The sequence below is a fragment of the Scomber scombrus genome, chromosome 16 (genome assembly GCF_963691925.1).
Source record: "Scomber scombrus chromosome 16, fScoSco1.1, whole genome shotgun sequence".
Lineage (NCBI taxonomy): Eukaryota > Metazoa > Chordata > Actinopteri > Scombriformes > Scombridae > Scomber > Scomber scombrus.
This window is the reverse complement of record NC_084985.1, coordinates 28002719-28014957: the sequence shown is the minus strand read 5'-3', so window position 1 is coordinate 28014957 and position 12239 is coordinate 28002719. Positions and strand designations below refer to the sequence as shown.

General features: G+C 38.7%; 1 protein-coding gene across 1 annotated transcript; it reads right to left on the bottom strand.

The window, feature by feature from the left end:
• Positions 1 to 1351: 1351 nt before the first annotated feature.
• Positions 1352 to 6928, bottom strand: LOC133996084 (gonadotropin-releasing hormone II receptor-like). The gene is made up of 3 exons (XM_062435644.1): positions 6389 to 6928; positions 4021 to 4222; positions 1352 to 1770 (listed from the first exon to the last, which is right to left on the bottom strand). The coding sequence occupies exons 1-3, from the start codon at positions 6926 to 6928 to the stop codon at positions 1352 to 1354; spliced, it is 1161 nt and encodes a 386-aa protein (XP_062291628.1).
• Between the last annotated feature and the right edge of the window lie 5311 nt (positions 6929 to 12239).

Sequence of the window (12239 nt, the reverse complement as noted above, 5' to 3'; positions counted from 1 at the left end):
ATTTTGTTGTCAGCACATTCAACTATGTAAAGAACAAAGCATTTAATAAAAATATTTCATTCATTCAGATCTAGGATGTGTTATTTTAGTGTTCCCTTTATTTTTTTGAGCAGTGTAGTTATGTATATTGTAGATTTACCTTACCTTATCTAACCTTATCTTACCTTACCTTATCTAACCTTATCTTACCTTACCTTACCTTATCTTACCATGTAAATTAAACAGTATCTCAGTAACATCAGGACAAACCAAGTTGTAGGCATCCAGGTCTGAAAGCCACATGTGGTCTTTGATTCACACATAATCTAAGAGACTTGTATACTGTCACCATACAGGACAGTGAACATGAATGGACTAATCAACACCACGTCTATGCGTTCAAACTTCTTAATGTTGTAGAAGACAGGGCTGTAATTCTTTCACAGCTGTCAGATATTGTTTAAACTTTTATTGAGCATATAACATTCTTTATATTCCTTACATCACACCTGCTTGCACTAAGAGAATAATCATGATGGTACAGTCACATTCAGTACAGTATTACATATAAATTACATATAAATTGCACATATGTCGGTCATATATATGCATACATAACAACAGGTTATTTCTGGCTGATTATTAGAATCTATATTGAGTTTAATACTGGCTAAGTGACTAATAATCACTGCCTATCACTTTTCTAGGAAAAGTTTTACAATACAAACCACTGTTCATTATAGATGTTCACAATCATGCAAGGAAATAGTTATCCAGCTTGCAATGTTTTTGTCTCTTGGAGGTAACAGGTTAATACAATGCTTAAAGGGACAGTTCAAGTTTTTGGTGAAATACTCTTACTCACTTTCTTTCTGACAGTGAGATGTTTAGATGGACATCAGTCTCATTGTCAGGAGTCATTATGCATTAGCATAGTTAAGCATAGAGTCTGGAAGCAGGGGGAAACAACTAGCCTAGCTCTGTCAAATTCAAATTCAAAAGAATTCAGTCTTCACATGCTCTAAATGTCATTTCTGCAAGATGTTTAAAGGCAGAATGAGTAAGGTATTCTAAAATAACAATTTATAGGCTGATACAAAAATAATCCCTCTTTATCATCACCTGTGACCCACTAGCAGTGTGTGGTGGTGTGTGTATCTTCACAGACTCCGCCCTCTATCTGTATTTTCTTATTGTTTTGCTGTGTTCAGGATGTTTCTGGCTGTCAACTTTTGAACAAACTGTAGTTCTAAAGAGCAAAAAAGCCAAAGTTGTTCACCATCCAGTAATATACTCATAGATTCCCTTGAGCATCAAACAACTGCGTTAAGGACATTGGGTATATTGTAACAAGAGTCAGATCACCCTCTGTCTATCCAGGGTTCCCACTGTGCTGGTTTGAGCTCAGATCAGACTCCATCTCCCCAGCGGCTCCTCCACATCGACCCGACAGACGATCCACAGATCGAGGTGAGGCGTTGCTGTTTCGGCGACCACCGCAGCAGCACGCCACCACATCAGAGAGGTCGGCCCGGAAAGAGGGCGTGTAGAAACCGTAGATGACCGGGTCACAGCATGTGTTCAGGTTGCCAAAGATAAACAGTATGTGGTGCACATACTCTGGTGTGTGCTTGATCATGGCTGGTTGGAACCAGTACCAGATCCCCAGGAGGTAGTAGGGTGTCCAACAGATGACGAAGGAGCTGACAATCACAATGGTCATCTTGAGGGTCTTCATGCGTGCTTTGGGTATCATGTCTGTTCCGCTACGTCTCAGACAGTGCTCACCATCTGCAAAAAAACACCACATGGACAAAAGCTCAAATATAAGAAATCATACATTTACATGTAAGCAAATAGTTCATCATCGTCATAACTTGTTGTTATATTGAGGAGATAGGGATTATCTAGTTTAGGGTGTAGGGGTTTGGCTGTCTTTTCTCTGAGGGAACTAAGTTGGACAATTCCAAATTCTGCACATAGTGGTTTTAATGCTAGTATTTATGGCTATGTTCACTTCACATGCGGAAACAGCCCAAAATCCTTTTTTCGACTATGATTTCTTCTTCAAGTGAAACAAGCCAAATCAGATTTTTTCATCCTGGCCTTTTTTTCAGATCTGGGTCACTTACATATGTGATCCTCGGTCTGATTCATGTCTGATCTCTGGCAATGCAACCACTGTCAGAAAGGACATTTTGCTTCTCTGCACATACAAATATTGCCTGTTGTCATCAGTCACAGCCAATATCTCACAGTCTGGTAAAAATAAGGAGATGGGAGTCAACAGAGGGACATGGAAGTTACACAGTTGTTGGATATTTATGGAGAAGCTTCTATTCAAGCCAAACTGGGAGGAGCTTATTGTAACCAAATGCTAGTATCGCCATGTCCTCCATGTTTATGTTTTGATGTTATTGTTGTTATTCTGTTATTCTCACATTACAGTTAAAGTTGTGCGGCTGTTTTTGACCTCAGCAGTGTTTACTGATACATGTCACTTACAAACATGAATGTGAACCATCAACACAAAACTGGTGCTTTAAAAAAAAAATGAATTATGCATTAAGGTCTCTAATGTGAACATACTCACATAGTTTTATATAATGAAAGTCTTTGTTCATGTTGTATGTTTGCTGTAGTATCACATGCAAAACACTGAACCTGTACATTAATGAAAGATGCTGAATAGCTTGTCGGGGGTTGTCATTACTGTCCTTATTGATGGTGATAAGAAAAAGGAGCCAGTGAACTTGAATACTTTACACAATTGTTTAAAAATCAACAGCAGCAGCCGGCCAACTATCACAGTTGAATTACATACCTGGATGCCACCCAACTTTCTCCAAGGACACAAACACTGTTAAAATACTATTTTAAATGCCTCTTACAGCTGGAGGGAGGTATAGTGTGAAACCACTTACAGAGATTTAAAGGATAATTCCAGTTTATACACCTTGGGTCTTATATTAGTTTTGTCCATCATTTCTATCACTTATACATTGTACTCACCAAAGTAATCACTAAGATCTGGGAACACCATGATAACACCAAAAAGAATATAATAAGCAATCAAAAGTTCAGACAGGATGGAAGCCAGCCAACAATGTATTTCAGATTATCTGAACCACTTTATTTGGAAGTGATTCACAAACACTATCCATGGTGCTCCACTCCTACTAGAACACACCAAAATCTTTTGACAAGGAAGAAACATGTGTGTGAATATATGGATTTGCTGCAGAGATTTTAGAATTAAAAAAACAAAATAAAAACTGTTAGTGCAATGATAATTAGTTGTGTACTCTTTTTCACACACACACACACACACACACACACACACACACACACACACACACACACACACACACACACACACACACACACACACACACACACCACAGGTGCTGGACCCACTCCAAAGGTTCAAGCAAAGAAGTCAATCCACTCAAATATTTCAAGTTAAATTTGGTGAATTGATATGAACAATAGCAAACTGTCTCAACAGTGCTGACCTTTGAAAGAATGGGGAGTCAACCATGTCTGTAAGCCAGTTGTGTTGGAGAAATCTTGTGCCTGAGTTGTGTAGTTCTAGCATGTTGCGCAATAGTTACAGATCAGTAGTGATGTGATCAGACCCTTTATCTCTAAATATCCTGCTGAGAGACAACATCTCAGAAAATAAGACAAAGTTCGTCTTTGAATTTATAGTAACATTACTTCAATGTATGAAGTCAGTCTTTATGTATTTGACACTATTTGAAGACTTCAATACATCCTGAGTTTCTGTGTCGTCATGGTCAACAGTTACAGTCAATTACTCAACAGGAAAACTATCTACAGGGTAAATGTGGTTCTGTAAATTGATGATGTCTGCAGTGTTACCATTAACAAGATAGATGTACAAAAAGTGAAACCCAAGGTGTAAAACACTGGACTAATCCTTTAAACCATCAGCAGTTCTGTGCATTGTTGGTGAAAAGTGTCCCTCTCCAGATTCTTGACTCCCTCCAGAGGTCACAGTGTTCAGAAGTTACACACCTTTGCTCTTGTGCATCTGCCCATTGACCTCGATGAGGATGCGAGTGTAGCAGAAAGTCATGACAAGCAGGGGGAAGACATACAGCGTCACAAAGTGAAACATGTTGTATGCCGTCTCCTGCCAGCGATGCAGGAAACTTCCATGGGTCACACACTGAGTGAAGTCCACTCCATCAGCTTTAATGGCCCGAAAGATGAACAGCTGAGGATGAATATCATGCAGTCACAGAAAAATACAAACAAAGATTATATTTGTTTATATTAAACAAACAAGACAAAGAACCTTGTAATGAAGGTGGTTCTTTGACTCTTGTGCATTAAAGTCATTTAATGCAACTCAGAGTGTCCCAATTATACAATACCAAAAATGTATCATCAGAGCAATCACGTTACTGACTCTTCTGGTTAATGAAGCTAAAGTAGACAATTAGTGTGTTAACCATGCTTATGTCAGCATGATGCTGTGGCTGCACTGGTTGGTTGGTTATTAACTTAGTGTATGAATCTACAACATTGAGTTCAGTTACTATGCATTAAATGGTTGTCAGTGGCAGTGCTGTGGGTGAATTACAAGATGTTAGCAAGAAGACCACAAGTACTGAAATAAAGATACAGCAGTAGTGTTAAGAGTGATAACTTCATAACAGGACAAAAATATATGATTCTAACTGATTCTACTTAGAAGTATTGTGTGTGTATCCAAACCATCATATATCTTATTCCTGTGTCATACAACTCTATTTTTGTCCCAAAACTGTTAAAAACACATCAATGATCCACACTGTTGCACTGGGTGACATGTTTATTCATTACAATGAACACACACCCACACTCTAGTTTACACACACACACACACACTCTCACACACACACACACACACACACACACACACACACACACACACACACACACACACACACACACACACACACACACACACAAACAATTTACTTTTACTTTAATTACCTTTTGACCTTCATACTATGTATCCTCCAACATATGGGTCAATGACGTATAAGGATTTAGAACAACTCAATTGTAGAATAATAAAAACAAGCATATCTAATGCAGTAGTTCAAACATTCAGAATGTTGTGTACCTGAAGCTCCATATTATACATTTGAAATTAAGTGATTTTAGTGGGTTTTTCAAGATGAATTGGCACTGGCCTTTAAAAAGAGTCATGTGGTGCGACCACGATTCATCGTGAAATAAATTAATTTAGTTAACATGCTTCACATCTTTTTTTACAAGTTTTCAGTAATATAAAGTGTTTGGAAACAAAGTATTTGCATTTTTTTTTTATCTTTGTAAATGATGGTCTTTTATTTATATAAGATATTTCAAGATGAATCATGGTCGCACCACATGACTTTTTTTTCAGGCCAGTGCCAATTAATCTTGAAAAACCCACTAAAATCACTTTCACATTGTAATATGAATGTTCAGGTACACAACATTCTGAATGTTTGAACTACTGCATTAGATATGCTTGTTTTTATTATTTAAAATTGAGTTGTTGAAAATCCTTATACGTCATTGACCCATGTATCATCAGGAAGGAGGGTGCTCTAAGTGCTACCGCTGCTTTGCCAGAAGCTTTATGGAGGAGGCTTTACTGTTGTTGTTCTGTCTCTCAGCCAGCAGTAACAGAGTTCCAGCCAGTGAACAAGGCCGATAAACCCTGTCTCATATTTGATTTTACATGGTTTGTATTGACTGTAACAGCCATTTCTTGTCTGGAGTGATTTGTTGTTTTGTGTTATTTTACACCCGCCTGATGTTGGCTTTGCACTTTATGTCACTAAGAAGAATTCCTACCATCTGGAGAGTTTCCAACATTCACCCATGTTACGTTTTATGAGCTGCTCAGTTACTTAAATGTGTGAGTTTTGCATGACAGTGATGCAGGACTGTGATACAGTTAACAGCTCTGTAATTTGTGTCTTTTTGAAAACAAACATAATTTACTAGCTCCACCGAACACCAGCAATAACTGTAATACCAGGGAGCTGTTGCATTAAATTTAAGGATTTCTATTTGACATGAAATCCACAAAAGTGAAAAATACATAGTGTGTGTCGTGTCCAGTTTTGTTGTACAGAACAAATCACATGTAACATGAGATTCTTCAGTATTTTGATTGGCTGGCTGATAGATTGCAAGCTGAAGGCTGAAATTCTTTCAGCTGTTGCACACCTTCAGGGCAATGCTGATAGGTTTATGTGGAGCCATACTTACTTTTCACATTTCCACATTATCAGGTGAAAAAATGAGAAATGTATGTCCTCTCAGGCTCAACACCAGTGAGTGAAAATGATAAAGACTGTAACCTGAAGCTCAGTGTGTGACTTAGACCTTACTGTACCTGTGGAGATGCCAGCAGCAGACTCAGAGTCCAGGCCACCAGCAGCATGCGTTTGTTCCTGAGTCCAGCATCAAGTGAATCCAGAGGGTGAAGGATGGCACGATATCGGTCCAGACTCACCACCACCAGTATGAATGCTGCTGAGTGCATGGCAAAGAGCTTGAGGAAGCAAAGCAGTTTACACATGATGTCCCCAGCATACCACTGCACTGTAATGTTCCAAATAGCATCCAGCGGCATCACCACAAACGTCATCACCAGATCAGCTGATGCCAAGCTGGCAATGAGTGGGCGCAGGTGGGCCGCCAGGCGATAACCGCGTCCCCAGCACACGCTGATCAGGACTGACAGGTTGCTGACAGCAGCAAAAACAAACAGCACCAGCGTGGCAGCTACACGGCAGCGGGCAGCTATGGTGAAGGATGGAGCCTTCCAGGGTGGAGGAGAGGGTGAAGCAGAAGAGTTCTGCAGGGAGAAGATGGAGCCATTCTGTAGAGGATATGCAGGTGTGGACACCCACAGAGACAGGTTTGCTGTCATCCTGAGAGAGACAGAAAAACAAGAATCTGATACTGAGCACAGCAAAGTGTAGATTATCATCTGCTCTATAAATGGTTTGATTTGATGTGACTGTGACATCGTCATGTCAATATGATGAGTTTGACAGGCATCCCACTTAAACTCAAATTGAACTAAAATACTGTTTTCAGCCAGACTGTATTTAATGTACGCCTTTGATATGAGTACGTCATACATTTTAATGCTGAAATGACACATTCTCATCCAAATTGAATAACTGAATAACTAATGCTACCATCACATCATCATAAGTAGGATACATTTGATGTATCTGTTTTGCTCATTCTATTCCAAACTAAATTTGAGTTGATCCTTTCTTTCAATGAAATAATTTTATTTAACAACTCTCTGAACTTTTTAGCGTGAAAATTAAAGTCTGAACATTACACCAAAAGATCTTGATGATCTACATGACTTTAAATGTTTTTTGGAGTGCCTTGGTAGTCGAGTGGTTACCGTGCATGCCACATAATGGCAGCATCCCTGGTTTGATTCCTGCAAGGGACCTTTGCTGCAGGTCATTCATCTCTCGCTCTCTCTCTCTCTTCACGTTTCCAGTCAGCCTGTCTGCCCTCTATTATCAAAATAAAGGCAAAAAGCCCAAAAACTAATCATTACAAAAGGAAAAGGAACGTTTTTTGGCACAGGGTGGTCTGTAACATTAACATTCAGTATGGCATTTCACTGTTAAATAAATGCACTCTCACCATGCAGGCACTCACCGCCAGTGATACATTGATTGCAAATGAGTTGGAGTTTATTTGCTCACACTACTGAATATGAATCATACATACATAAATATGAATAACCAGGTCATCTAAGTGACTGAAAACTGTGCAAGTGTGTGACAGGTATGTGTCATATTTTAACATGTATATTAACTCCAGTCACAAGAGATAACACAGATAAAACAATGATCTACACAAAGCTTAATAATTCTGCCACAACAGATCCACATTAACATCCTTTCACTATGAATCAATACAGCAGGATACTATACCAAATACTACAGGAAACCAGGTGACTGTTGAGCAGGTTGTGCTTTCTATCAGCTGTAAAACAACTAAATTAATTTAAACAACTTTAATGCAGGTTTATGTATTGCTTTCTGAACATTAGAAGTTGTAGAATGTAGAAAAAATAAACAAAAATAATCTAGAAGTGAAAGTCAGATAGACACTCAAACAGATGATAAGAGATCTGCACAGTATTATTAGTCATTCAGCAATTAAAAACCATGTTTCTTAATCTTATATAATATCATGCATATGATAGACGCGTGATAACACTGATGACAGGGACACTGGTGTGCATATAAAGCTACTAATTGACTATATGTGATGTTGATGACATGACACAGGCCAGAAGACACTTGAACAAATCTAAATATCTATTAAATTATTTGACAATTTTTTTAAAAACAACAGAAAATAGTCATTTATATCCGAAAACAGCTTCATGTTAGAGATTCAGCTTGACAAGTCTTGGTTATGATGATGCAGCTGTATGTTAGCAGGCTTGCACTTAATAACTTGTTGCTATGACAACAGATCCAGATCAACTTTAAAAGTGGTGTTAAAGAACAAACAAAGACTCGTGTCCAATGGTCAATACTCAAATCAGTTTATCCTCATGTAGGTAACATGTCCTGATGTTCTCTGTGGTCAGTTACCAAGCAGCTGAGCATTAGAACACTAATGTCTGCTTCAAAAACTAACTGAGGAAAGTAGAGCACAAAAGCTTTTCTAAGTGGTCGGCACTGATGTGTGCAATGTGTATAACATTGCATACTCAGCTCAAATACAGGAAACTGCGGAATGAGCCTTTAAAACTGCAGCGAGAGGCGGTGCATGTGTGCCCCCTGCTGGCGCACAGCCGGGACTCAACGTGTGCTCCTGCACCAAAGAACTATACAAGCAGTGATTCTGTATTCATTAAAAACCCATTCAAACGTACAGGTGTACCAATATGACACACACACACACACACACACACACACACACACACACACACACACACACACACACACACACACACACACACACACACACACACACATTTTTCCGAAATAAAACCAAATACCTGCCACATAAATCTTGCATTCTACTCTTTCTTTAATTTTTCCCTCATTTTCAGCTCCATGGATTGGACTGCATTACTTAGACATGCGGTGCGTCGCGCCCTCATCCCTCTCCAAACACAGTTTACACATACATATACCGATTCTCACTTAAACCCACTAAACCGTATCTATCAGCACACTTTAACACACACAGGCTGCAGTATTGTTACCTGGAGGCTGATCTTATCTCTGTGCTGTCAGTGAGCTGAAGAGAACCTGACGGAATCCTGTTACAGAGCGGAGCTGTCCAACGTGCTGAAGCATCACTCTCACTGCTCTGTCCTCCAGCTGATTCACCCGCACACTTTTTTTTGACGATCTGATAAACCAATGATCCAATCTGATCAATGTATTGCTATTATTATTTAATTGCATCCATCCGCCTGCCTCCGGCCACACGCTCTGCCCTCTACTGAGAATATTTTTAGCTTGAACAAGGAGCCGCAAGGATCAATGCCCATTGGTTAATTAAGGTGGGTGACGTGTAGGGTGTTGCAGCGGTAGCCACCTTTGTGACAGAGATACATCCTGGGAAATTTCCAGTGCATGTGTGGGCTCTTTGTGTAGGGCTGAGGAGAGAAGAGCTGCATGAAAGATCCAGCCTTTCTGTACCTTAGTTAGTGTCAGTTATTCTGTTCTGATTATGAGTCTGCCTGTTATGCTTATTATAGTGACCCTGTTCAATGTTTCAGTTAAAAAGATCAATAATATATAACTGTAAAAATCAATACATATGTGAAATGTGTCTTTTCAATTCTACCAAAATATAAACAGTGCTGGAAATTCAAAATGTAAAATATCTGATTCATGACAAATATAGTCTTATACTACAGAATATATTCAAACCACCAAATTACTGTATACTGCACATACAGTGTGTACACTTTACTCTAATAACTGTAATGAATGCCAGTAATGACAGAACACAAGCTGAGCCAGGAAAATTACATTGTGTGTGTGTGTGTGTGTGTGTGTATGTGTGTGTGTATTGGTGTGTGTGTGTGTGTGTGTGTGTGTGTGTGTGTGTGTGTGTGTGTGTGTGTGTGTGTGTGTGTGTGTGTGTGTGTGTGTGTGTGTGTGTGTGTGTGTGTGTGTGTGTGTGTGTGTGTGTGTGTGTGTGAAGCTTATATGCAGGCTGAATATAATCCTGTGCAGTATTCGATAGATGGTAAACAGTGCTGAACAGATTGAAAGTCCAGATTAAATGTATCTTCAGAAGCCTGAACAGAACATATCTGGCTGCAGACACAGTGATGCAGCAGGAGAGCGGAGGAGGCAGGTATGAGTGTGTCTATAATTCACTTACAGTCATGATTCTGTATTTTCTGAGTAATGAGATTCCTCAGTGTGCCTGCCTCTGTCACACCTGCTCCATGTCAATACTGACATATGATATGACGGAGAGAGAGCCCAGACATGAGGTTTCTAATATCCATACTGAGCATTTAGACTTTCAATTCCTGATGATCAGGCCTACTGTGTTTAAAATACATATAAATAAAGTTATTAAATCGATATTAAAAGATGCTTGCTTCCTGAGGAAGGAAACCTTGAAACACCTCTGGACCTATGGCATACAGCAAGCAGACTTTCAAATATGAAATAAATCAAAGTGTTTTTTTCTTTTGTTGTCTTGTTGTTTTGTCTTGTTGTTTTTTCTCTTTTTCAATTAATTTTCAATTAATTTAAAATGACTACAATATACAATGTAACAATGTAACCCTTACATAGTGTTATTACATTTGAGAGTTGTAAAAACACCATATACTCATTTCTTTTAGCTGGACCTTTCCTAATGTGACCCACAGTAAAAAAAAAAAAAATATTGTAATTGATTTTCTATGTTAATTAACTGTCTTTATGTTGTATCACTGAGTGACACACCTAATCACATTATTTATGTTGACAAAAAAATGTTGTCATCACTATGTAGCTTATATTAAAATAAGTGCGCAAATTGCATAAAATTAAATGATGACAATAAATAAAGTTTGGGTTTTTTTTTTAACAAACATGTCTAATTCAAAAGTTAAAAATGAAATGTTTTGTTTCTCTTTTCAAAAAAAGAAAGCATATCATCTACCATATTGTCCACACTGGATTATAGAGAATATCCTGGATGCTGATGCTGCTGCCACCACCTTAAACATCTGGATGCTATAGTTGGCTTTGTGTTCTTTTGTGACCTGCTCTATGTATAAATTGCCTTGAGATGACTTTTGTTGTGATTTGGTCCTAGCTTTTTACGTCTCTCTGTGTTCAGTGGTAACTGTAGAGAAAGTATTGTCTTTAAATGCGTGCAGAGTGAATGATTATATTGAAAAAATATAGTGTAAATTAGGGGGTTCAGCACATAGTGATGTAACAGTTGTACCTCATTGGTGAGGGGGCTCAGTGGTGGGCTGCAGGCTATTATAGAGTATATACTGACCTAACCAGCTTTATCTGGCAGTGGTACATGCCATCAAAATGGAACATGCCATTTCCCATGAGCTTCAGAGAGGTTGAGTCATGTTGGTGACAGTCAGGATACTGTATGCTCCATATTCAACTATCAGCAGCAGGAATAAAAAGCTTCAGGGCTGCTGCTGCTGCTGCTGCTGCTGTTTACTTTAACAGGGCAAATTTATGGTGGAAGTTGTCACCACTCCAGCTCATTATACTCTGTAGACTCAGGCTGCAGTTATTTGCAGTGCAGTGCATAGGTTCTATTGATGTTTGCACTCTTTGGAAGTGGGGAGGATATTTAGTCATTCCAAGTCAAAAGTCTGTAAGTGAAGTCATGACTCGAGACTGACTTGTGTCCACATGATAGGATTCAAGTTCAAACCTCTGCTCAGCAGAAAAGAAAGAGCTTAACTTCCACTTTGCAGAGGACTCTTCTTTATCTTCTTTGAACTCTCTATATACACACATTCATTTTCTTAACCTCTATGTTAAAAAAAATAGCAAAGAAAACCCCCTTCACTGCTCACATGGACAGCTGACTGTTTAGACACAATTGTAAATGTGTGTACTCATTCTTTAAGTAGTGCCTGATGTATGTATACATGTATTCCCCTCATCTTACGTTTAATTCAGCTATTCAGTAATAAACTTGGAAATCAAAGAGTGTCCAGACTCTCTGCTTGTGTCTTACTCTGCATGTAT

What these genes read in the sequence shown, in the direction of transcription:
- LOC133996084 (XM_062435644.1), bottom strand. Translation starts at nt 6,928, where the DNA reads ATGACAGCAAACCTGTCTCTGTGGGTGTCCACACCTGCATATCCTCTA. An exon ending in TGCTGCTGGCATCTCCACAG is followed by an intron (nt 4,223 to 6,388) that starts GTACAGTAAGGT and finishes ATTCATCCTCAG; the next exon opens with CTGTTCATCTTTCGGGCCAT. An exon ending in GCAGATGCACAAGAGCAAAG is followed by an intron (nt 1,771 to 4,020) that starts GTGTGTAACTTC and finishes GTTTTTTTGCAG; the next exon opens with ATGGTGAGCACTGTCTGAGA.